Source organism: Protopterus annectens, chromosome 6.part0 (genome assembly GCF_019279795.1).
Source record: "Protopterus annectens isolate FY-2018-M chromosome 6.part0, PAN1.0, whole genome shotgun sequence".
Lineage (NCBI taxonomy): Eukaryota > Metazoa > Chordata > Ceratodontiformes > Protopteridae > Protopterus > Protopterus annectens.
This window is the reverse complement of record NC_056737.1, coordinates 767,527,205-767,554,330: the sequence shown is the minus strand read 5'-3', so window position 1 is coordinate 767,554,330 and position 27,126 is coordinate 767,527,205. Positions and strand designations below refer to the sequence as shown.

The window sequence follows — 27,126 nt, the reverse complement described above, 5'->3', positions numbered from 1 at the left end:
GTCCTGTCTTATTTTGAGTAATACTCTTGGGAGAAGGGGCAGAGGAGGAAAGACATAGATTGAGAAATTTACCTACAGAAAAAAAGATAGGGCATCCACGTTCCAGGCCCTGCTGTGAGGGTTCCTGGTGCAGAATTAGCTGAGCTGGTGGCTGCAGGGGGAGGCAAAGAGATCCACTTCTGGGGTCCCCCATTTCTGAATGAGAAGGTTGAAGGTGCTGGGCTCCAATTGCCACTCGTGTGGGTTTAGAAGATTTCTGCTTAAGTCATCTGCCAGTGAGTTTTGTTTGTCTGGCAGGAATTGAGCTTGCAGATGGACTTGCATGTCCAAGGCAGAGTTCCACAAGGCCATGACTAACTTGCAGAGTGGGTAAGAGTGGGTTCCCCCCTGCTTGTTGATGTACCACATAACTGTGGTATTGTCTGTTTTGATTAGCAGTTGTCCTGGAGAGAGTAGGGATCTGAAAGCTGTCAGGGCGTGCTGTCAGCTTGCATCTCTTTTTGGATGATGTGCAGATGAATTTGACTTGGGCTCCAGTGGCCCTGGATGCATCTGCCATCCATGTGTGCTCCCCCAGGCATAGTCTGATGCATCTGTGGTTAGGGTCTGGGCGGCGTGGGGTTGAGTAAAGGGTAATCCCTTGTTGTGGTTGCATGCTGCTGTCCACCAAATAAACTCTGTCCTTAGACAGGGTATGATAGGAATGACTGTTTCCAGGACCTGAGAATGTTGGCACCAAAGAATTTTTAAGTACCACTGAAGTCCCGTCATATGCAGTCTGGCATATGGAATTAGTAGAATGCATGAGGTCATGAACCCTACGGTCTGCAGGATTTTCCTTGCAGATAGCTGGGTTCTGGTGATCAATAGAGTGAAATAGTCTGTCCAAAAGGCTTGCTTTTCTGAAGTGAGGAATGCCATCTGAGCTGTTGTGTCAAAGCTTGCTCCCCTTGCTTTTGACTGGGCACTAGTTCTGATTTCTTTTCATTGATGGTGTACCTCAGGGATGTGAGAAGGTTCTTTACAAATGTCAGGTGCTGCAACAGCAATTCATGACTGTCCGCCTGTATCAGGCAGTCGTCCAAATATGGGTAAATTTGAATATTTCTCAGCCTGCAGTAAGCAATGGCAGGAGCCAGGCATTTTGTGAATACTCTAGGAGCAGTGGATAAGCCAAAGGGAAGTGCGGAGAACTGAGAATGCATAGATCTGGCCCTGAAACGTAGATATTTTCTGCATGACTCTCTTATAGGGATGTGCAGATAGGCTTCTTTTAAGTCTAGGATGACTAACCAGGCAGCCTTGGCTAGCATAGGCAGAAGCTGTTGCAGGGTGAGCATTTTGAATTTTGGTACCACCAGGAAGTTGAGGATAGAAAGCTACCTGGATTGGGTGCCAAGAGCCTTCTTTTCTGGGTACCAGGAAAAGTCTGGAATAGAATCCTTGATCCATCTTTTCCACCAGAATCGGCTGAATAGCCCTGATAGAGAACAGGGACAGGACTTGGTTTTATGCCTCTGGAAGATCTGTGAACCCTTTTGGAGGTGGCAGAGAGTGGAGGTAGAATTTGTACCCCTGGGATACAATGTTGAGGACCCAACGGTCTTCGATGATGGACATCCAATGTTTTGCATGAAGGGCAAGTTTTCCTCCTAGAGGCACAAGCAGTTGGGCAGAGGTGGGGAGTGGAGGAGAAAGTCATTGCGAGTCCTTACCGTAGGGAGGTGGTTTAGCACTTCCTGCTTTGGGGGTGGGGGCACTCCATTGCTTAGATCTCTGCATACCCTGAGACTGTAGTCTGGGTGGTCTGTTTCCCCCGGGTCTAGTTTAGATGGCCTGGAGGGGGCTGGAAAAGACCAGTGTTCGAAGGGCAATGCCTATTGAATCAAGGAGGCTGCAACTGTAAGAATTCTTTAACTGTCTGCATAGATTTAACTTTTTCATCCATCTTTTAAAGATTCTCTTCTGCTTTGGTGCCAAACAGATTGTCCTTGTTTAAAGGAGCGTATAATAACTTTGATTTGACATGGTCTGGCAAGGTCTGCTCCTTAAGCCAAGCATGTCTTCTCAGTACAGAACCAGTGACTGCTGCCCGGCTAGATGCTTTGAGGGCGTCATAGCCACACTGCAATGTATGATTGCCAATTTGGCTTGCAGAATGCATAAGTTCCTGCAATAATTTATTTTCTGCACAGTCTGTAAAGGAAGCTACTTTTTGCTTAATAAGTTCCATAATATGTTGCTGATACTTGAGTCTTTCCGCTTTTCCTGGTTAGGGGTCGCCACAGCGGAACTCCGGTCCACTAATGACTGGCAGTTGATTTTTACTTGCTGAGTTCCCAGCCCTAATGCACAACCTTCAACAAAGGTACGCCCATTCACACATGTCTCCACGCAGAAGACGCTGAGAGTCGAACCGGTCAGAGTCTTACTGTGAGGCGACAACCCTACCGCAGCACCACCACCGGCGCATTCAGCATGTGAAACTGCCAATTCAAGGCCCTAATGGTGAGAGTGCAGAAGTATATACTTTCTTACCCCATCTGTCCAAAGCTCTAGAATCCCTGTCCAAAGGGGTGGGATTCTTAGCTGCAGTTGCCTTGATACCTTTAGGCCCCTGGGGAAATGATCTCTGGGTCAGCAGTAGGATCTTTGAAAAGAAATTTATGAGTCAGGTACTCTGTAGTACCAGTCTGGTTTCCTAGAAGCATGGAGTAAAGTATCAGGAGGAAGACTGGAGTCCATAAAGATATCATCAACAATTTCCAGGACTGGGGGTATTGCTAAAGGCCTATGTTGTGGCAAGTCTAAAAATTCTCCAAGTTTCGTTTTGGATAGAGGATAGTCCTGGCATTCCCAATGGAAATGCTCTCTTAAAGTATGTAAGGTTTCACCAAAAGAAAAATCCTCTGTAGGAGAGGCAAAGTGAATGGATTTTCCTGTGCATCTGAATCCTCATAAGCAGATAAGGGCATGTCTTCATAGTCAGAACCCTCAGAGTCATCCAACTCTTGGTCTGTTGAAGCTGTTGGGGACTGATCTCTTTTTCTCTTAGCAGGGGAAGGCTGACTTCCCCTAATCAGCATAATAAGGTATTCTGCCATTCTAAACATTTGATGTTGTGGCAAGGGAGCATGTGCATGCGCTTTGGTCGTCAGTTTTATAGGCGTAGCACGTACTTTTGGCCTTAGAAACGCGGTAGTTTTAGACAGAACTGAAGTCATCGGTTTGTGTCAAACATCGGTAGTGCGAAGAACTTCCTCAGAAGCCGGTGCCTGCTCAGCAGCTCTGGACCCATCCAAGGTAGAGACATCCGCAGGTTCCATAGTCGAAGAGTCTCGTGGCATGCTGGACTCCAAACTGGTCTCGGTAGAGGCCTGTGAATCCATTGAAGTGGGCATCAGGGGCTGCAAAAGCGCCTCACTGAGTACCAGCGAACTGGCGACTAGCTTAACGGAAGGGTCAGCAGCTTTGGACCTGTGCAGTCTGTCTCTGTCTTAATCCTTATGTTTTTTCAAGATATCGGTAGTCTGATGACTTACCAAAGCCATTCTGGATAACGGAGCTCGAGAACGAAAGTATTTAGCGACAAAAAGGGCCAGATGACAAATGGTTCGGGTGCTGAACAAGGCACAAAACCGACAGTGAAGTATGTTGTGGTCTGGGCCTAATCAGGTGACGCGGGACGAATGAAAATCTTGGTGTGGTATTTGCTTTCCACAGGCAAAACAATTGTTAACTTTTTTCTGACATCGGTCAGTGCAAGAAAGAAGGATCCCCAGTGGGGTACTTGGCTTTAGAAGACTTCAAGATGATTCAATTCGTAAATGAAAACTCAGGTAGAGGCCGACCGGCACTCGTGCAAACTGCTTCTGCTTCGGGCTCCTCGGCAAGAAAGACTGATGTAATGGCGTCAGCTGCCTGTTTGTATACCCCCCACGACCTGACGTCAGTCTGGAGAGACAGCAACCAACGCAGAAATACTAAGTCTCTGGTATTTGGGCCGACTGAGGGCTACCTGCAGGCAGATAACCCAAGTGTGATGACTGCAACAGTGAAACACAAAAAACATCTACATTTTCTTTCCAAATACAGAGTAACATTGTTAGCACTGTAAAACCTGTAACATTGCACAGTCTCAGAAACAGCATTACGGTTCTGGTGGATGCAATGCTGTAGTCAGAAAGGGCTATATTTTGGAACAAAGAGTTGAGCATTTATTTTTCATCACTTGCTCCTCACTCATGACACCTTCCCACTTTTGACGATTTTGCTCTCACAAAGAAATGAGAGCCAAGCATAGCAAACAAAGATGCCATCTTACCATAGCTTTATCATACCACAAGGATCTTTCCATAGTCCGCAGGTGTAAATACTGGACAGCACAATGGGTAACAGTAACACTTCAGGTGCTCCTACAGGCTGTTCTGCGTATTGTTGATACAAAGCACATACATTGCCAACAACACAATAAAGAGCAACTGTACAAAATACTCACACAGTGAGTTTCTTAGTTCTTGAAAATTGCTCAAAGTGCGACTAGCCTAAATAAAAAGTAAAAACTAGATATAATGGACAAAAAGTGAGACAGAATGAAAGAACTTAATCAAATAATTAAAATGCACTACGTAAATGATTCAGCTTTTCTTAATAACAACCAAAGTATTAAAAATAAATAAAAAGGTTACCACCTACCAAGGCTGGATACCAGTCTGAACTGCTGTCATCCAAGATGACCTCAACACACACAACTTTGCCTGGCAAATCATCAATGGTACGTTTTAGGTCATCGTCATCCTCTTCACTAGACTCTTCATATTTTTCATCATCGGGGCTAAAAAAACAAAGTGCAGTTGGAGGAAACAATACCCAAGCACAGTTTCAGTTCTACAGACATCTTAATGTAATTTACACACAAGTTTACAATACTGCATAAAAATGTCAACATATTTGTTAGGAGATGTGAAAAGGTTTAAAATAATACTTTACATTTTCACTTTACTGCAGATGTACTTAATGAGTTTATTCAGATCTTAACGCTTTCGTCTTAAATAAATTAGATGAGATTAAAGCAATAGTTAACATACCATTTAAATAGTAAACAAGTATTGTGAGACAACCAATCAGTTAGCCTGTTTAATTTACAAGTCAATTAAACATCTCAAGTTAGCCAAACCTCTCCAACATAAAACTCTATGAATAATTTAAATTTTATTTAAAACATAACCTCTTTACATACAATCATTTACAATATAATAAACAGTTTATCCTTAAGCAAATAACAGTATATTTTAATCATTAAACTAATATTTCAGTCCTTTGCTTAATACAATGATGTCATATCATTTAAACTGTGCTTAATGTAACATTTAAAAAGCTAGCCACCACATTAAACTCCTTTTTGCTCCAGTATTAATTCACTGTTCCCTCCCCTTTCAGACACATTAACTTTGTCAATGATGAAAAATATACATTATTTTTAAGTCAGGATAGGTATGTGAATGTTTGCATAGAGCATTAGTCTGTCTCACTTTTTTAATTTCATATACATGTTCATATATTCTTTTTTAAATTTGTGTTATTTTACAAATACAATAAGACAATCATAAAATACAATTTGCCAGGTAAACAACCATTTTTGATTTGCAGCTGTAGCTACCTGGACACATTAAAGTTTTAGCATAACCTTCAACTGAGTATGGTCCATCATTGATATATCTACAGTGCTTGCAGCAGCCGTACTTCATTATCTTTGAACATACAATATCATCATGTCTTATGTTTCTCAAGAATATGTTTTAGGTTTTCACCTTTTTTCTAAGTCACTTTAGGGTACATTCCCAACTGTTCTTTATATTCAAAGGGAAATACAATCCCTAATGTACTTTTTAAAATAAAACATTCTTAAACATAACTGCTCGTTTGTTAAATTCAATAGTTATTGCCTCCATTTTATCTACATTTTTATTATTCTTGTTAAAAATGTAATTCTGTATTCAACTTAATATTTGTATTTCAGATGTTCAATATAGGGGCAAATTTATCTTTTTTTTTTTCAAACACCTTTATTGAATTATCACATTTTATTTATTTATTTATTGTCATTTGTTAACTGGGTTAGTCCAACTGGGCTTTTGGCCCATTTTCAGTGGAGATCCGAGGAAAAAAGCTCCAGAAAATTGCATAATAGTACGTTGATTGCATGCAGAAGTATAGTACTAACATAGCTGAAGGATTTACAAAGCTATTAATAACAAAGTTGAGTACAAACAATAACAAAGTTGAGTATAGAAGAGAACAATTACAAAGCTGTTAATACATAAAATACATACATGAAGTTCTATCATCAAAAAAAATGTTTTTTTCTTCTTCTTCAGAATGGTGTGTAGCAAAGTGTGGGAAAGGAGAGGGAGACTAAGCGGGTTTATGACAAGAGCAAGTCTTGGAGTTGAGTAGAAAAGTTTTTAGTTCATTTTTAAACTGGGTGTATATAGGCAAATTTATATTCATATAAAAGTAATCAAACTATATTAATATAAAGTACAGTTGTGTACACTTACCATAAATGTAGACGTTAGAGTGTATTCACTGTTGCAGTCATTACATTTGGGTTATCTTCTTGTAGGTAGCCCTCAGTCGGCCCGATTAACAAAGTCTTGGGTCCTGCTTCGGTTGCTGTCCCTTCTTCCATGACGTCAGGTCGCCAGGGGTATAAAACATGCAGCCGATGCCATTACATCAGTTTTTCTTGCCCCAGATGTCAGATGCCCCCCTAATGGGGAGCAATTAAATATAAAAGCAAAAAGATATACCTCCAACAAAAAAGTAAATACACCAAAAAGGCTTTTAAGCATAGTAAAGGAAAGTAGAGGTATAGCCAAAAGAAGTTAGGGGGCTGGAGGGAGGGTAACCAGGACTGCAAAAGTGAATACACTCTAACATCTACATTTATGGTAAGTATACACAACTGCACTACGTTCTTCGTGTTTCACTGTTGCAGTCATTACATTTGGGTAGATTCCCAAAGCTATGGTTGAGAGGAGGAATTTAGATAGCATTAGGGCCAGCTATAAGGCCCTGAAAGACTGCAGTCGCAAAACCAGTTCTGGATTTAGAGAAAATTGGCAAATGATAATGCTTGGTGAAAGTATGTACAGAACTCCAGGTAGCAGCTTCTAGGATGTCCATGGTAGGGACGCCTCTGAGAAAGGCTGTAGAGGTAGATGCAGCCCTGGTGGAGTGAAGTCTGATTCCCTGGGGGATAGGTTTTCCATGGCGCTTATAGCAGAAATGAATGCAATGGCTTACCCATATAGAAATGGTTTGCTTTGAAATAGCCTTCCCCTCTGCCCCTGCAGCAAATGCCACCAGCAGTTGTTCAGATTTCCTTTGAGGTTTAGTCCTTTCCAAGTACAGTCTAAGTTGTCTGTGCACATCCATGGAATGCAGTATCTGTTCCCCTTTACTATGTGGACTGGGAAAGAAGGTTGGCAAATGAATGGACTGATTAAGAGCCACACTGGATACCACCTTTGGGATGAAGGATGGACTGGTTCTGAGAGACACCCTGTCCGCATGTAAGATGATGAAAGGCTCCACTGCCATAAGGGCCTGTAATTCAGATACCCTTCTAGCTGAAGTGATTGCTAAAAGGAAAGCTGTTTTCCAAGAAAGAAATTTTAAGTCTGCAGTAGCAGCTGGCTCGAAAGGAGGTAGACCGAGGTTCTCCAAGACAAAGTTAAGGTCCCAGGCTGGGGTTGGAGCTCTCCTGGGTGGTCTCATATTTTTGGCCCCTCTGAGGAACTGCTTGAGCAGTGGGTGAGAGAATAGGGGAGGTTCTGAGTTATAATGAGCTGAAATGGCTGAGGCGTGGATTTTAAAGGCAGGCCCTTGTGAAGCATCTCAGTTAAGTACTGTAAAATCTGTGGTAAATTGGGCGCTGCTGCGCTCATCCCTCGAGATTGGTTTCAGGCCTAGAATCTTTTCCATTTTTCAGCATAAGATTTTCTAGTACTAGGCCTCCTTGCCTTTAAAATGATATCCATCACAGGTTTGCCGAGGCATGGTAAAGGAGAGATTAAGTAATTAGCCAGGCTGCACGGTTCAGTGTTAGAAGCTGAGGGTGCAGTATCTGGTTCTCCTGCTGAGACAGCAGGGAAGGAGTCTGAGGCAGGTGCCATGGAGATAACCGTGACACACGGCGCAGGAGGGGGTACCAGTGTTTGGCGCGGCCAGTCTGGAGCAATCAAAATCATCCTTGGTTTGTCCTGTTTGATTTTATTTTTAGTAGCAGAGGCAGAGGGGGGGGGGGCATAGACTGATTTCCAGCTGAAGGACAGGGCATCCACTTTCCAGGCTGGTTTGTGGGGAGCCCTTGTGCAAAATTTGTCCAATTGGTAGTTCTGGGGAGAGGCAAACAGGTCTATATCTGGGCTCCCCCATTTGCTTGTCAACATGTTGAAACTCCTTTGTTCCAGTTTCCACTCGTGTGGGTCCATGAGGTTTCTGCATAGTCCATCTGCCAGTGTATTTAACTTTCCTGCAGGAACTGAGCTTGTAGGTGCACTTGGTAGCTCAAGGCTGTGTAACATATGCCATGGCTAGTCTGCAGAGGGGGTAAGAATGTGTACCCCCTGCTTGTTTATGTACCACATAACAGTGGTGCTGTCCGTCTTTACCATTAGTTGTCCTGGAAGAATGTGGTCCTTGAAGGCTGTCAGAGCATTCTGTACAGCTAACATTTTTTTGATTGATATGCAGGTGCATTTGACTTGGGCTCCATTTGCCCTGAATGCACTTCCCTGCCAGGTGAGCCTGCCCTGAATGCACTTCCCTGCCAGGTGAGCCCCCCATGCATAGTCAGAGGAGTCTGTTAGGGTTTGGGTGGCAGGGGGTGGTATGAAAGGTAGTCCCTTGTTTTGGTGGCAGGCCTCTGCCCACCAAAGGAACTCTAGGCATAGGCAAGGTATGATAGGAATCATTGTTTCCAGGTCTTGAGAATGTTGACACCATAAGCTTTTTAGATACCACTGTAGTTTCCTCATATGCAGTCTTGCATATGGAATTAGAAGAATGCATGAGGCCATGAACCCCAAGGCTTGCAGTATTTGTCTTGCAGATAGCAGGGCTTTTGTGGCCACTTGTTTGAAGTAGGTTGTCAAATGAATTTGTTTCTCTGGCGTGAGGTAAGCCATCTGGGAAGTTGTATTCAAGCTTGCTCCCAGGAATATAATTTGTTGACAGGGTACCAGGTGTGATTTCTTTTTGTTTATGGTGTACCCCAGACAAGTTAGAACCCTTTGTACAAAGGCCAGATTATTTAAAGGTATGTCCTGGCTTTCTGCCTGAATTAGGCAATCGTCCAGGTATGGGTATATTTGAATATTTCTTTGCCTGCAAAATGCAATAACTGGAACTAGGCACTTTGTGAATACCCTGGGCACAGTAGATAAGCCAAAGGGCAGTGTAGAGAACTGATAGTGCATGTAGCCTGCTTTGAAGCGTAGGTATCTTCTGCAAGATTCCCCGATTGGGATGTGCAGGTTTGCTTCTTTTAAATCTAGTGTTGCCAACCAGGCATCTTTGCCTAGCATAGGAAGTCATGCTTTGAAGCGTAGGTATCTTCTGCAAGATTCCCCGATTGGGATGTGCAGGTTTGCTTCTTTTAAATCTAGTGTTGCCAACCAGGCATCTTTGCCTAGCATAGGAAGTCATTGGTGAAGAGTCAGCATCTTGAATTTTGGAATCTCCAAAAAGGTGTTTAGAGTAGATGGGTCCAGGATAGGACGCTATGAATTGTCTTTTCTGGGTACCAGGAAAAGTCGAGTAGAAACCTTGTCCCTTTTCTTCTTCTGATGTTGAATAGCCCCCATGTTTAAGAGACAGAGTACTTGTTTTTGGGCCTCTGCCCACTGATTTGGGGGTAGGTCCGGCCACCTGCTTGGTGTTGGCAATGTGTGGAAGTGAAATCTGTATCCCTGGGACACTATATTTAAAACCCATTTGCCCTGGGTAATGAGTTCCCAATTCTTTGCATGAAGAGCAATCTTTCCCCCCCAAAGGGGCAGTCAGTTGATAAGTGCTTGGAAATTTTAAAAGGAAGTCATTGAGAAGTTTACCATAGGCGGGAGTCTTATTACTCCCAGATTTGGAAGTGGAGGCCCCCCACTGCTTAGTTCTGCATGTCCCCTGGGACTGAAACCTGGGGTTTTTACTGTGTCTGGGTTTTGCTTGAGAAGACCTGGAAGGGGCTGGAAAGGACCAATTCTTAGAGGGCCAGTGCACACTAAATCTAGGAGGCTGAAAGTACAGTTTTGTACCTACCATAAATGTAGATGTCCGATAGATATGCAACTGCAGTCATAACATATGGGTTGTCCTGCCTCAGGCAGCCCTCGGTCGGCCAGATTCCAAAGTCTGGGTCCGGCGTCGGCTGGTGTCGCCTCCTCTCCGACGTCAGAACGGCTGGAGTATAAAGGCATCGGCCGATGCCATCTTCTTCAGTGTTTCTTGCCCCAGATGCCAGGTGCCCTCCTAGGAAGGCTAAAGTTGGTGAATGGATAAACAATTCCAGACATGCACAACAGTAATAAACAGATACACCATAGGAGATACCCCCAGCTAATAGGAATAGGGGGAGTGGACCCATAAAGAAGGTTGCAGAGGGGTAGGAGGGTGGGAAAATCCGACTGCAGTTGCATATCTATCGGACATCTACATTTATGGTAGGTACAAAACTGTACTATGTCCTTCAAGAATGCAACTGCAGTCATAACATATGGGTTGAGTACCATAACCAAGCTGGGGGTGGATGGAACTAAGAAAGTGATGGTGTAGCTAAAATGCCCTGCAGGACTGCCGAAGCAAAGCCTGCTCGGGATCTGGAGTATAAAGGCAGGTTGTAGTGCTTGGTAAATGTATGCACGGAGCTCCATGTAGCAGCCTCTAGAATGTCCTTTGTAGCCACTCCTCTTAGGAAAGCTGTGGATGTGGCTATAGCTCTGGTGGGGTGTGGCCTAATATTGGCGGGCACACTTTTTCCATGAAAAGAATAGCAGAATCTGATGCAGTGTCCAATCCATTTGGAAATTGTTTGGAGATTGCTTTTCCTTGTACTCCAGCAGCATAGGCTACAAGCAGTTGGTCAGACTTTCTGGTGGCCTTAGTTCTGTCCAAGTAGTAGCGTAGTTGCCTGTGTATGTCCAAAGTATGCAGCAGTGCTCCCCCCCTGTTTTGAAGATTGGGGAAGAAAGTAGGCAGGTGAATGGCTTGATTTAGAGACACCCTGGAAATTACTTTTGGCATGAATGAAGGATTGGTTCTTAGAGAGACTCTGTCCTGATGAAAAATGAGAAAAGGAGGTACTGCCATGAGTGCCTGTATCTCCGAGACTCTTCTTGCTGATGTGATTGCCAATAGGAAAACCGTTTTCCATGAGAGAAATTGCATTTCTGAAGTTGCTGCTGGTTCAAAGGGAGGAAGAGTTAATTTTTCCAAGACGAAATTGAGGTCCCATGCAGGTACTGTCAGTTTCCTGGGAGGTTTGATATTCTTTATCCCTCTTAGGAACTGTCTTAGCAAAGGATGCGAAAACACAGGTGGATCACAATTGTATTTTGCTGAGATTGCTGAGGCATGAATCTTTATGGAAGAATATGAGAGACCAGTATGAAACATTTCTGCCAAGTATTCCAATATCTGAGGTATACTCAATACTGTTGTATCCTGAACCCTGTTAGCATTCCAGATGATGAATCTCTTCCACTTGGCTGAATAGGTTTTTCTGGTGGAAGGTCTGCGTGCCTCCAGTAAGATCTCTTGAACTTTTTTGGAAAGAGAGATATCGGAAGGAGTTATGGTAACCTCCAGGCTGTCAGATGCAATGTTTTCAGGTTTTGATGAACAGTCCTGTAATCGTGTTGTGTTAGAAGCAGAGGCCACGGTTTGATCCGAGTTATGCTCAACAGCAATGGGTACCAGTGCTGCCTTGGGCAGTCTGGAGCTATCAAAATGCCTGTTGGTTGTTCTGCTTTGATCTTCAGTATCACCTTGGTCAGCAGTGGTAGAGGAGGGAATGCATAAATTGTTAGGGACTTCCAGCTGAAGGAGAGAGTATCCGTTTTCCAGGCTAGAGGATGGTGGGTCCTTGTACAGAACTTTTCCAGGTGATGATTCATGTGAGAAGCAAAGAGATCTATGTCCGGTCTTCCCCATGTCCTTGTTATTTGTGAGAAAATGTGAGGATGCAGCATCCATTCGTGTGGATCCAAGAAATTTCTGCTCAGCTTGTCCGCCAGTACATCGTCTTTGCCTGGCACAAACTGGGATTGCAGATGTATCTTCAGACTTAGGAATTTTTCCCAGAGAGTCATTGTTAGTCTGCAGAGGGGATAAGAATGAGTGCCTCCCTGCTTGTTTATATACCACATAACAGTGGTGTTGTCTGTCCTTATTAGCAAATGTCCTTGTTGAAGTGATTTTTCAAAAGACTTGATTGCATGCATCACTGCCAACATCTCTTTTTGGTTTATGTGCAGATGCCTTTCCCTTGGTGTCCATTGACCTTGAATGCATCTGCCCTCCATGTGCGCCCCCCATCCATGGTCTGAGGCGTCTGTTGTAATCATTTGACCTGCTTGAGGTTTGTTGAAAGACATGCCTTTGTTTAACTGACTTGTTTGAGCCCACCACAAAAATTCTCTTTGTAGACATGGAATGAGTGGGATTACGTCCTCTAGGCTTTGGCTGTGTTGGGACCATAAGCTTTTTACGTACCGTTGCAGCTTTCTCATATGAAGTCTTGCCAAAGGTATCAGAAGAATGCAAGATGCCATGAACCCCAGGGCCTGCAGGATTTTCCTTGCAGTCAGCTGGGAGAGCTTTGCTAGGCCTTTGAAGTACTCTGGTAACTGCTGTTGCTTTTCCTCTGTGAGATAAGCCATTTGTGTTTTTGTGTCCAGTTTGGCTCCTAGGAAAATAATCTGTTGGGATGGCAGAAGTCTTGATTTCTGAATGTTGACTGTGTATCCCAAGGCCTGTAGTAATTGAATGACATAGTCCAAGTTTGCTATCAAGGTTTGTTTGTTGTCTGCTTGTTATGAGGCAGTCGTCCAGGTAGGGGTATATTTGAATCCCCTGGAGTCTGCAGTGTGCCACTACTGATGCCAGGCATTTCGTGAACACTCTGGGCAGTAGATAAGCCAAACGGCAATGCTGAGAATTGATAATGCTCTGTCCCTGCAAGAAATCTGAGGTATCTTCTGCAGCTTTGTCTGATTGGGACATGCAGGTATGCCTCCTTGAGGTCCAGAGTGACCAGCCAAGACCCCTTGCCCAGCATGGGAAGGAGTTGCTGCAACGTCAGCATTTTGAACTTTGGCACAATGAGATAAGTATTTAGAGTAGACAAGTCCAGTATAGGCCTCCATTTGTTTTCCTTTCTTGGAACAAGGAAGTGTCTTGAATAAAATCCCTGGCCTTGTTCCTGTGGAGGGACCTTTTCTATTGCTTTTATATTTAACAGCTTTGAAACTTGAATGAGTGCCTCTGCCCTTTGATGAAGTGGCAGGTTTGGCATGCCTTGTCTTATTGGTAAAGTATGGAAGTGGAATCTGTAACCTTTGTCTATTAAATCCAGAATCCATTTGTCCTTGGTTAAGATATGCCAGTTTTTTGAGAATAAGGATAATTTTCCGCCCAAAGGTGCTTCTCTTTGATCCTTTGTAGGCGGTATGAAAGTCAAGTCATTCTGGTTGTCCTTGTGGTGCAGCTGGACTGCCTTGCGCCACTTCTTTGATTTGGTGGTTGCCATTGGCGGCCTCTGTAGGAGCCTCGGTATTGCCCTCTACCTTGGGCACACCTGTTTTTTCCCCTTTGAAACTTGACAGTGTCTGGAAAGGACCAATCCTTTAAGGCCAATTCCTGCTGAATCTGGGTGGCTGAACCTGGAGGAAATCTTTGACTGTCTGTACTGATTTAGCTTTTTCCTCAATGGACTTCAACACATCTTGTGCATTAGCACCAAAAAGCTTCTGTTTTTCCAGAGGTGCATCAAGTAACTTTACTTTAACATGGTCTGGCAGTGGCTGTTCTTTTAACCAAGCATGTCTACGTATAACAGCCCCAGTCATAGCTGCCCTACATGAAGCCTCCAATGCATCATAACCACACTGAAGAAAATGATTGCTAACCTGCTGAGTGTTATGTACTAGATCCTGCAATGCCTTTCTATCAATAGGCTCAGGAGAGGCTATCTTTTCTGTAAATCATCCAGTAAAAATCCTGGTACTGAAACATATGAAAAAGCAGTTAAGTGACCTCATGGCCAGGGTGGTAGAGGTATAAACTTTTTACCCCATCTCTCCAGGGACCTAGCTTCCCTATCCGCTGGCAGTGGATTCTTGGCTGTGGAAGTAGCCACTCCCTTGGGGCCCTGTGAAATAGTTTCTAGATCCACAGAATGGGCCTTAAAGAGATGTTTGTGGGTGTCAGGGACCCTATAATATCTGTCTGGCTTGACAGGAGCAGGAGGGAGAGAATCAGGGTTAGCACTGGAGTCGGAGAAAACATCATCCAGGACATCCATAACTGGAGGGATAGCTAAAGGTCTGTGCTGGGGAAGCTTGAGGAAGGTACGTAGTCTTTTCCAGGAATCAGAGAATTCCTGACCCTGCCATTTAAAATGCTCCCTCATAGAGTGTAGGACTTCACCGAATGAAAAATCCTCTGGAGGAGAGGCAGAGGGAATTGATTCCTCAGCATCAGAGTCCTCATAGGCTTGGAGGATTCTTCTTGGGTATCTGAATGCTCAGAATCCCCAGAGGCTTCATCTGAAGAGAGGTTGTCGGCCTGCTCAGGTCTGGGCCTTTTCTCTGCAGGCAGCTGAGAACCTCTGTCTGGATGAGGGTGAGACCCCCTGATAAGAGAAATAAGATCTGCAGCAAGAGACATGATCTGTTTTATCAGAAGAAGGGGCCTGGGCAGTAGGTTTAGGATGGGCCTTGGCCTGGCTGGCGGCCTTAGCACGTGCAAAGGCCTTGATGGACATGGATACAGGAGGCCTAGCTGCCCCACGTGCAGGAGTAATCTTGTCCACAGGAATGGTGTCGGGTAGATCCGGAACTTCGGTTTCTGGAGGAAAATCAACAACCGGCACCGGAGTAGACTCCGAGACCGAAGGAAGTGTTAACGCTGTGTCGTCGGTCTGGAGCGGTTGAATTACCGCTTCCGAAGGGACCGAAGCACTCGCGGAGGGTTTAGGAGGAGTATCGGTGGAGGACGCGGGCAGAGGATGTCGGTCCCGGTCCTTTCATTTTTTGGTAGGCTGAGATGTCGGTTGTTCCGACGGCATGATATAAGCGAAAGATTCGCCGAAAAAGTCTTCGGCAAATTCTGCCCGGCGCCTGAGAGTGCGCTTATTAAAGCAAGCACAGGCCGAGACGTCGTGGTCTGGGCCCAGGCAAGGGAGACAATAAGAATGGAAGTCCTTATGAGGTATTTGTTTACCACAAGACAAACAATTATTAACTTTCTCAATTTGTTCTGACATCGGCTGAGGCAAGAAAAAATGTTCCCCAACGGGGTACTTGGCTTTTAGATGACTTCGGTACTGAAAACACAGGAGCTGACCGACCGGCACTTGCGAACTGCTTCTGCTTCGGGCACCGCGCGGCAAGAAAGACTGAAGAAGATGGCGTCGGCCGATACATTTATACTCCAGCCGTTCTGACGTCGGAGAGGAGGCGACATCAGCCGACACCAGACCCAGACTTTGGAATCCGGCCGACCGAGGGCTGCCTGAGGCAGGACAACCCATATGTTATGACTGCAGTTGCATTCTTGAAGGACATCTTGTAAAAAATCTTTAACAGTTTGCATAGATTTAGCTTTATCTTCCATCTTTTTAAGAATGTCTTCAGCCTTGTTGCCAAACAGGCGGTCCTGATTTTAAGGGAGCATCCACAATTAAGCTTTAACATGATGATCAGGCAGCTTGCTCCTAAGCCGCAGTCCAATAACATGTTGCTGATAGTTTAACATAGGAAATTGGCAGTTTAAAGCCCTAATGGCCAAGGTTGCAGAAGTGTAAACCTTCTTACCTCATCTATCCAGCGCCCTGGAGTCTCTTTTAGAAGGGGTAGGATTTTTAGCAGTAGAAGCCTTAATGCCCTTGGGCCTCTGAAATAGTCTCTGGATCTGCAAAAGGATTTTTAAAAAGGAACTTGTGGGAGTCAGGGACCCTGTAGTATCTGTAAGGCTTTCTGAGAGCAGGAGGTAGGAATCAGGGGTCAAACTAGATTCTAAAAAAGCATCATCAACAATGTCTAGTACAGGAGGAATAGCTAAAGGCCTATGCTGAGGTAGGAGAAGGAAATCCGCAAGCCTCTTTTTTGAATCGGAAAAATCCTGGCTTTCCCAGAGGAAATGCTCCCTTAGAGTATGTAAGGTTTCCCCAAAAGAAAAATCCTCAGGAGGAGAAGCAGAGGGAATGGAGTCCTCTGCATCAGAATCTTCATTAAGTAGATAAGGGCAAATCCAGATCATGAGAAGAATCAGAAAAAACAGAATCCTGATCAGAAGATTCATAATCAACTGCAGTCCTAGGCCTCTTAGAAGGGGGGGGGGTTGGCTACCCCTGATTACAGTCATTAGATCTTCAGCCATTCTTATCATTTGTTTTTTAGGCACAGAGGCCTGAGCATGTGGCCTGGGCGTAATTTTTTTAGGCATGGACCGAGATTTAGGCCCAAGTAAAGAAGGAGGCTTCGGTTTTATATGCAAGTCCGTAGGCCTGAATACACCCTCAGAAGCCGATGCCTGCACAGCGGCTCTGGACCCATTCAAAGTAGAGACATCCGTGGGTTCCATAGCTGAAGCATCTTGTGGCATACCGGACTCCGAATGGGTCTCAGTAGAGGCCTGCAAATCAGAAGTAGCAGGTATCAGGGGGTGCAAAAGCTCCTCACTGAGTACCGGTGAACTAGCGACTGGCTTAGAAGAGTCGTCGGCAATTTTGGACCTCGGCGGCCTGTCTCTGTCTTTATCTTTGCGTTTTTTCGGAATCCCGGTAGTCTGATGGCTAACCGATGACATTTCTGGACAATTAAACAGAGAACCAAAATATTTAGAGGCGAAAATATACCAACAATGGATAGTGCTCTGATTAAATAAAGCACAAAACCGACAGCAAGGTATGTCGTGGTCAGGGCCTAGGCATAGAATACAGTACGAATGAATCTCTAGGAGGTATTTGCTTTCCACATGTAATGCAATTATTAACTTTTACTGAAATCGGTAAGGAGCAAGAAAAAGTTTCCCCAACAGGGTACTTAGCTTTAGTTGAAAACTTCGATTCTGAAACTCTAAAACGAAAATTTCAGGAGTTGGCCAACCGGCACTTGCAAACTGCTTCCGCTTCGGGCACCGCACGGCAAGAAAGACTGATGTAATGGCATTGGCTGCATGTTTTATACTCCTGACGACCTGACGTCATGGAAGAAGGTACAGCAACCAATGCAGAACTCAAGACTTTGTTAATCAGGCCGACTGAGGGCTACCTGCAAGCAGATAACCCAAATGTAATGACTGCAACAGTGAAACACAAAGAACATCAAATGTTATACTTCACATACATTGCTATACATCATATAATCTAAGCAGTATTACATAAATTATTCAAATCCTGTTTTAAAAAAAGCATCTTCTTTAAATCATCACTTACTACATAGACAACTGTACATTTATATAAATGAAATAAGCACACAGACAAAATCCTAGTCACAAGCATTTATATCACAAACCATACTGACACACTTATTTGCAAAAATTATATATCACTTATAATCTACCCAATCATTCTCACTCAAAGATTATATAGCTCATTTAAGTCCTGCTGGCTTTTAAGCCTCATTTCTTCCCTTGAATGCACTGTTCCTACAATTCCCTTTTTTCCTATGTAGTTTGCTCCTACCCTTTTTTAAAGGTATCCTTTCATAGGTTCAGTTTTATCTCTGTTACTATAGCCAGTACTTCCAGTATAGCTAGTTTAAATTTTGATTTCCATTTTCTAGTTAATTGCTTTTTTCGCAGACACCATTATTAGACACAGCAAGGCCTTACCATGTCGTAGAGGCAAACCTTTACATCCTTTTAAAACATCCGCCTTAACTTCCAATATTAATGACATAGGATATTCATTAACTTGACTAGCTCCTCCATAAATATTTCATCTACCGACACTAACCTTGAAAAGCGGATCTGACCTTTTACATGTCTCTTCTGAAAGTAAGGATGGCAGCAGTTTTAGTGCAATAATGAGTCTGAGTACATTTCCTTACAATATATACTGGAAACGTATCTTCTTCTGAATATCCTTTGAAATAGTAATATCTAAACAGTTGATCTTTTCCATATCAAATGCATATGTAAACTTCAGAAAGGACCTTGAACCATTCAGCTCAATAATAAAATTAAAAAAAGATATACTGTCATCTCTCCAAAAAAAAGAAGTTATGTACTTACCATAACGTTCCATCTGAGTAGTAGTAGTAGACTTAATTCTTCTGCACATATGGGTATTAGGATCTGAGCTGGCAAAACTTTTCAAGCATCAGCTCCGAGCTCCAAGCTCCTCCCCTACCTATATTACATCACTTCCTCCTATCTAGCCCCAGATCGAGTTTGCTGTCACTAAATGGCAACATAACCACAATCCTAAACAGGATAAACCTGAAGAGTGAGGGGGATGGAGGGAGGGAAGGTGCAGAAGAATGAAGCCTAACTACTCAGATGGAACATTATGGGAAGTACATAACTTCTTTATCTAAAGTAGTTAACTTCATTCTTTCTGCACATATGGGACAGAGTCCACAGCTACTAGTATTCCTGGGAGGTCCTTATGGAAGGATATTTCTGAGCACCGGAGAGCCAAAGGATGCTCTCCCTCTAGAAATAAGATCTAATTTATAATGAGAGATGAATGTGTGCGAACTGGCCCAAGTCGCTGCTGCACAGATATCGTCTAACGGAACTCTTGACCAGAAAGCTGCAGAAGTGGCCATTGCCCTAGTGGAATGAGCCTTCAATACACCAGGAGGAGATAAACCTTTGTCCTTATAAACTTGTGCAATACAAAGAATGATCCACCTTGCTAAGGACACTTTCAAAACTGCTTTGCCCAAAAATGGTTTTGAAAAAGACAAACAATTGATCCGACTTCCGGAAGGGTTTAGTCATATGGAGGTAAAAACGAAGCTGCCTATGGACATCCAATAAATGAATCTTATGTTCACCTCTATTTTGGAAATTTGGGAAGAAGACTGGCAAATTTTGATTGATTAATATTGGCTGCTGAGGACACCTTGGGAAGAAAAGAAGGGTTCGTACGCAGCAAAACCCTATCCTTGTGGAAAACCAAATAGGGGGGCAAGAAGGTTAAGGCCTGCAACTCTGAAACTCTTTTAGCTGAAGTGATGGCAACCAAGAATGCCGTCTTCCATGACAAAAACTTCATCGGAACTGAACCGGCTGGCTCGAAAGGGGGAGAGGTCAAAGCTTGACGGACTAAAGTCAGATCCTGGGGGGGGGCACTGCTTCTTTAACTGGTGGTCGCAATAAAAAAGTGCCCTTCAGGAAAGTTTTACACAATTTGGCAGAAGCTAGAGCAACCTTATTTTCACCTACATGAAAATTAGAGATGGCAGCCAGTTGAACCTTGATGGTGGAAGCACTTGCGCCTGATAGAAAAAGATCTGCCAAAATAATCCAGTATGACCGGAACGGGGGTTGTAAACGGGTTCTGATTGCGTTGAGAGGCCCAAATGCAAAAACGTCTCCACTTGCTACTGTAGAGTTTCCTAGTGGAGGCTTTTAAGAGAAGCTACCAGAATATTCTTAACAGGGGACGAAAGTCCGGGAGTCCTGATGATCATGGGAACTGGAGCAGCCATGCCATCAGCTTGAGACTGTCCAGGTTGGGCAGGGGCATGCCCGACGGGAGAGAAATTAGATCCGGACATGGATCTAGAGTCCATGGAGGAGCCAACAGGTGAAACCATAGGAAGGGAAACCACACTTGGCGAGGCCAGAAGGGAGCTATGAGAATAACTTTGCATTGCAGCCGGCAAGCTCTCTGAAGGAACTTTGGAATAAGAGGTAACTGGGGATAAGCATACAGTAGCCCGGAAGGCCAAGCATGGACTAGAGCTTCACTCGGGACATCCCCCGGAGGGGGGATCAGAGTGAAGAAGTTGCTGCACTTTGTGTTGGAAGGAGATGTGAAGAAATCGCAGCAAGGTTGACCCCAAACAAGGAAGATTTTCTCCGCCACTGATTGTTTCAGAGACCACTCGTAAGGCAGAAGGATTGCCCTGCTGAGACTGTCCGCTAGAATGTTGGAGCGTCCAGAGATATGCGTTGCTATGAGAAACCAGATGGTGGATATGGCCCACTCCCAAACCCTCATGGCCTCGCGACAAACGGGGTAGGATCGGGTCCCTCCTGGTTTGTTTATATACCAGACTACAGACATGTTGTCTCATTGAATGGCTACCATCCGCGGAGGTAGGACAGGGTGGAAGGCTCTCAATGCTAAAAGCACTGCCCTCATCTCCAGGACATTGATGTGTAGCTTGGTCTCTGGAAGGGACCACGTGCCTTGGACCATTCTTCCCAGGAAGTGCCCCCCCACCCAAGCTGGGAGGCGTCCGTGGTCACCGTGGCTTGAGCCGGAGGGGCTAGAAAGCTGTACCCTGCAAAAATGTCCGCTAACTGAAGCCACCACTGGAGTGATGTTCTGCATGCCCGGTTGATTTGGAAACACATCGGGAGGTCAAGTTAGGACCAGTGAACTGCTAGATTCCACTGAAGGACTTTCATGTGAAGACGTGCAAGAGGGAGGATAGAGATTGAGGCTGCCATCGAACCCAGGGCCCTGAGAACATCGGCTGCTGTGACTACAGAGTGATCCAAGATCGCTGAGCCATGAAGTCTGAGATTTTCTATCCTTTCCAGGGTGAGAAAAATCTTTGACTGAATCGAATCCAACCGTGCCCCGATGAAGTCTATGATCTGAACCGGGAGTCAGGTGGGACTTGTTGAGGTTGATTGTGATGCCTAACTTGTGAGCCAGACCGAGGAATTAGTGTAGGGCCTGACAAGAGACGTTTGGTGGATGCAGAGAAGAGCCAGTCGTCTAGGTAGGGGAATATCTGAATGCCCTGAAGTCTCAAGTGAGCCGCTACGACCGCCATAACCTTGGTGAACACCCTGGGGGCTGTGGTGAGACCAAAGGGTAGGGCTCTGAATTGAAAGTGACTGGCCCCTAGCTGGAAGCATAGTAACCTCCTGGAGCTCCTGTGGACCTTGATGTGATAGTAAGCGTCCTGGAGGTCTATAACGAGCACATCCAGTCGCATTCTCTCAGAAACAGTAGAATGGACTATAGAGTGACCATTTGGAATTTCTGTTTCTCTACCGACAGGTTGAGGATAGACAGGTCCAGAATGGGCCTGAGGTCCCCAGTCTTCTTTGGCACTAAAAAGAACCTGGAGTAGATGCCTGATCCGGATTGATCTGGGGGGACCGGCTTGACGACTCATTTTTGTAGCAGCTTCGAAACCTCTAATGCTGAAGCCTTCCTGTGAGCGGGTGGAACATCTGGAAGGCGTGCTGGAGTTATGGGACATGAGGGATAGAATATCCTCTGGATATGGATGTTTAACACCCAGCGATCTGCAGTAATCAACTCCCATGCCGCTGGACGCAAGGAAAATCTTCCCCCGACTGCCTCCAGAGTAGAGCAGTCGGGCAACTCCTCAGAGTTGCTGGGTCTGTCAGAAAAAGGTTCCCTAGACCCAAAGTTTCTGGGACCCCCTCTACCCCTGGGACGACGTTGGTCTCATCCCCCTCTGCCTCTGGGGGACGAATATTCCTGATTGTCACGAAAAGACTGATTTCTGGAACCACATCTTCTTTTGCCCATTTTGGTTCCTGGAATAGGACCTCTGGGGGTTAGAGAAGCGGATTCCGACTGCTGACAAAGTCTTTCCGTTCTTCTCACTCAGGGTTAGTGTGTCACGTACAGTCTTCCCAAACAGGGATGATCCATCGAAAGGGGCATTGATGAAAGATGCCTTAAAGGGGTCCGCAAATTGACACAGCCTGATCCAGGCGTGTCGCCTCACGGCAACGTCTGTACCAGCAGCTCTAGCGGCTCGCTCCGTAGCATGAGAGAGGAGACGCAGAGAGGTATTAGTCACTGATTTCAGTGTAGTCATCTTCACAGTAAAGGACTGCTTGTCCTGCTGTGACAGAGACTCAGGGGGTGACTCAGTTCCGATATAAGGTCTCGCTGCAGTCGGATGACATGTGCCAAGTAATTCAGTGCACGGATAGAAAATGTCGGCGACGAGTACATGCGCTTCCCGAAATGATCCATCGACCTGGACTCCTTGTCTGGTGGATGAACAGAGGAACTCTCCTGTGCCAGTTCCTTCTTTGTAGCTGCTGCAACCACCAAAGCATCTACCGGGGCTCCCTTGGACCATGCCTGCCTGTCTGACGGCGGGGAAAGAATTTTGTCTGGCCTTTTGGGTATACGCTCTACGGTGTCAGGATCCTTCCATACCCTAGTGGTGATGAGGGCCACCAAAGAGTCGGCTGGAGGGGAGACCCAGGAAGTAGATGGGCCCGCGCCAAAGGCCTCCAGGAATACGGACTCATCCGCAGAGGGTTTGGGGGCTGACCAACCTCCTCTTTGGCGGAGGATCTCCATAATGTCTCCGAACGAGACCTCCTCGGTAGGTGATCTGGGGGAACCCTCTCCTTCATCCAAGTCCGTATCGGTGGTAATGAAACTCGGGGGAGTCCAAGTGCCTCCTCTTACACTTGCGCTTACGAGGTTCCTCTCCAGTGGGACTCTCTGAAGAGGATTCGTAAACCTCCGGGGGTTCCCTGAGGGGAGCAACCTGGGGTTGCTTTGGCACGGGCTGTCCCTGAGACAGGGTAATGGGAGCAGAATCCAAACTCAGAGGGGTCTGGGTAGGATCCGAGTAGGTGAGCTGTGGCCTCAACCCCTAGGAGAGAACCCTTTCCACTGCACTGAATGCCGATGGAGAGCACACCTCTGTAGCTCGTAAAGATGAGGCTCTCCCCGGATCCGAAGCAGGGATCGGAGCCGACGGCAGGGTAGTCTGGACACCGAGGATGGGATCCGAAAGAGCAAGATCACGACCCTCGGGTCCATCTCCCCGACCACAGCTCCAAGTCTCCTGGATCCGATATCTGATCCGAGGAACTCAAGGTGACGGCCGGCATCGAGGAAACAAGAACCATCGGCACCGACCCAACAGCTCCGAAAGGTCTCTGACCCGGGAACCCCAAAGCTTCGGGTCAGATCGGGGAAGGAGAAATAGGGTGGAACATAGTTGTAGAAGGACCCTCTCCAATGGGAGAGGGTCCTGGTAAGACCCCCATCTGAATCTGGTTCTGGATGAACCTCATCAGCCTGTCTGCCATATCAAGGTCGGAGACACTCAGAGTCGACCTGGAGGAAGCGACTGACTCGGGTCTGGCCCGGATCTGAGGGGAGTGCCTCGGCTCCGATGGCTCCATCGGCTACAGCGAGAAATGGGGAGAGCGGAGCAGAGGAGAATGAGACTTGGGTGCCTTTGAAGAGGGACTGGAGAGAGACTCCCTGTCCGGTGATCTTTTTCTGGGCCTGTCTCTCTCTTTGTGGCGCTTCTTCTCTCTTCTGTCCCTACCTCTCTGGGACGAATCCGATGTAGCAGGCCTGGTAGGAGGTTGAGTCCCTGCCTGCACAGTGTCACTGCCTGAGGAGGAAACAGAGGCAGACTCCACGGCAGAAGCTGGTAGCAGACCTTTAGCCTCACACACACACTTAAGGGATTGGGCCTAGGCGGGAAACCAGACTAAAAAGTACAGTTTTGTACCTACCATAAATGTAGATGTTAGAGTGTTTACACTGCTGCAGTCATCACACTTGGGTTATCCTGCCGTCAGGCGGTCCCGCAGTCGGCCAGAATTCCAAAGTCTTGGTCCGGCGTCGGTTGCTGTCGCTTCTTCCTTGACGTCAGTGGGCCAGGGGTATGTAATGTGCATCAGACGCCATTTTCTTCAGTTTTTCTTGCCCCAGATATCAGGTGCCCCCAAGTGGGTAGGCAATACATATTGCTAATCAAAAATATACATATAAAATAAAAACAATACCTTCAGTTACCAGCAAATACACCCCAAAGGTTGTATAGGATAGAAGGGTATAGCCAAGTCCAGCTAGTTCAGAGGGGATGGAGGGAGGGTAACCTGGACTGCAGCAGTGTGAACACTCGAACATCTACATTTATGGTAGGTACAAAACTGTACTATGTTCATCGTGTTACACTGCTGCAGTCATCACACTTGGGTTGAATCCCAAAGCTAAGATTGGGTGGCTGGTCTATAAAGAGTTAGGATTGGCTAAGAGGCCCTGCAGAACTGCAGTGGCAAATTCTGCTCTGGATTTAGAGTCAAGAGGCAGGTGGTAATGCTTGGTGAAGGTGTGCACTGAACTCCAAAGTTGCAGCCTCCAAAATTTCCTTGGAAGGTACTCCTCTGAGAAAGGCTGTTGAAGTGGCTGTTGCCCTGGTGGAATGAGGCCTAATGTTATTAGGGACTGATTTTCCATGCTGTGTGTAGCAGTACCGAATACAGTGTCCTATCCATTTGGATATAGTCTGCTTTGAGATAGCCTTGCCTTGTGATCCTGCAGCATATGCTACAAACAGCTGATCAGTTTTCCTGAAAGCTTTTGTTTTGTCCGAGTAGAAGCATAGCTGCCTGTGTATGTCCAAAGAATGCAGAAGTTTCTCCCCTTTATTTTGGGGGTTTGGATAAAAAGTAGGCAAATGGATGGTTTGGTTAAGAGCCACACTAGATACCACCTTTGGCATGAAGGTAGGGTTTGTCCTTAAAGATACCCTGTCCTGATGAAAAATTATAAAAGGTTCCACTGCCATTAATGCCTGAAGCTCTGAGACTCTTCGTGCTGAAGTTACTGCCAGGAGCAGAGCTGTTTTCCATGATAAAAATTTTAGATCGGCTGTATTGGCTGGCTCAAAAGGGGGTAGGGTCAGTTTTTCCAAAACAAAATTGAGGTCCCAAGTTGGTGTTGGTGCTCTTCGGGGCGGTCTTATGTTTTTAGCCCCTCTGAGGTACTGCTTTAGCAAGGGATGAGAGAATAAAGGAGGATCCGTGCTGTAATGTGCAGAAATGGCAGAGGCGTGGATCTTAATTGATGAAAAGGACAGGCCTCTGTCCAGCATCTCAGTTAAGTATTATAAAATCTGAGAAATGTTTGGAACAAGGAGGGTCAAGGCTGTGAGTCTGGTTCCAGGTGCAGAATCTCTTCCATTTTTCTGAGTAAGCTTTCCTGGTGCTAGGCCTCCTGGCCTCCAAAATGACATCCATAACAGCTTTAGAGAGAGGTGCTTCCTGTTTGACTAAAGCATCTGCCATGCAGCCAGGTTTAGGGTTTTGAGCTGACCGTGCAGGATCTGACTGTTTTGTTGGGCCAGAAGGTGTGGAATTTGGGGCAAAATCCATGGTGGGCCCTTAGCCAAGTTCCTTAAGATAGGGTACCAGTGCTGGCGTGGCCAGTCTGGAGCAATCAGGATCACCTGTGTTTTTACTTGTCTGGCTTTTAGGAGCACCTTTGAAAGGAGAGGCAGTGGTGGGAAGGCACATACTTTTAGGTTTTTCCAGCTGAACAGAAGAGCATCCACTTTCCATACTTGTTTGTGATAAGTCCTTGTGCAGAATTTTTGTAGTTGGCAATTCAGAGGGGAGGCAAAAAGATCTATGTCTGGGCATCCCCATTTTTGTGTTATCATGCTGAAGATTTGTGGATTCAATTTCCATTCGTGAGGGTCCATGATATTTCTGCTTAGGTCGTCTGCCAGAGTATTTTTCTTTCCTGGCAGGAATTGTGCTTGCAGGTGAACTTGGTACGTTAGAGCTGTGTTCCACAAGGTCATGGCTTGCCTGTATAGGGGATAAGAATGAGTGCCCCCTTGTTTATGTACCACATTACTGTGGTGTTGTCTGTCTTTAGTAGTAGTTGTCCTGGATGTAGAAGGTCCTTGAAAGCTGTTAAGGCATTTTGAACAGCCAACATCTGTCTGTGGTCCACTTGCCCTGAAAGCATTTTCCTGCCATGTGTGCTCCCCAGGCGTAACCCAAAGCATCTGTTAAGAGTTTGCCTGGCTGTGGGTTGGGTAAAAGGCTGACCCTTGTTTAGGTGACATGCCTGTGCCCACCATCGAAACTCCTGTTGTAGACAGGGAATTACTGCTTCTAAACTGTGAGAGTGTTGAGTCCAAACACTTTTTAGGTACCATTGTAATTTCCTCATATGCAGTCTGGCATATGGTATTAATAGTAAGCAGGATGCCATGAATCCCAGGGCCTGCAGAATTTTTCTTGCAGGGAGATGGGATGTTTTTGTCAGTAGTTGAAAATATTGAGTTAGTTGCACTTTTTTGTCTGGCGTGAGGTAAGCCATCTGGGCCGTTGTATTTAAGCTGGCACCCAGGAATGTAATCTGTTGTGAGGGCACTAGTTTTGACTTCTTTTCGTTTACGGTGTACCCTAGAGAAATTAGCAACTTTTTCACAAATGCCAGATGCTGTAGAATAGTGTCCTTTGTCTCTGCTTGAATGAGGCAGTCGTCCAGGTATGGATATATTTGAATTCCTTTTTGTCTGCAAAATGCAATTACTGGTGCCAGGCACTTTGTGAAGACCCTGTGCGCAGTAGATAAGCCAAAAGGGCAGTGCAGAGAACTGGTGCATTGTACCAGCTTTGAATCTGAGGTATCTTCTGCAATTTTGTCTGATAGGGACATGCAGGTATGCCTCTTTGAGGTCCAGAGTAACAAGCCAAGCCTTCTTGCCCAGCATGGGTAGAAGCTGCTGTAATGTTAACATTTTGAATTTTGGAATATCCAGGTAAGTATTCAGAATTGAAACATCCAGTATGGGCCTCCAGGCTTCGTCCTTTCTGGGGACCAGGAAGAGTCTTGAGTAAAATCCTTGTCCTTGTTCCTGTTGTGGTACATTTTGTGTAGCTCTCATG

General features: G+C 45.5%; 1 protein-coding gene across 1 annotated transcript in view; it reads right to left on the bottom strand.

The window, feature by feature from the left end:
• The window catches only part of ARID4A (AT-rich interaction domain 4A), an 877,572-nt gene that overhangs the window by 735,521 nt on the left and 114,925 nt on the right, over nt 1–27,126 (bottom strand). Inside the window, exon 8 of the mRNA XM_044073577.1 lies at nt 4,696–4,834. Within this exon, the coding sequence (XP_043929512.1) occupies nt 4,696–4,834 (139 nt within the window). The remainder of the gene's footprint in view (nt 1–4,695; nt 4,835–27,126) is intronic.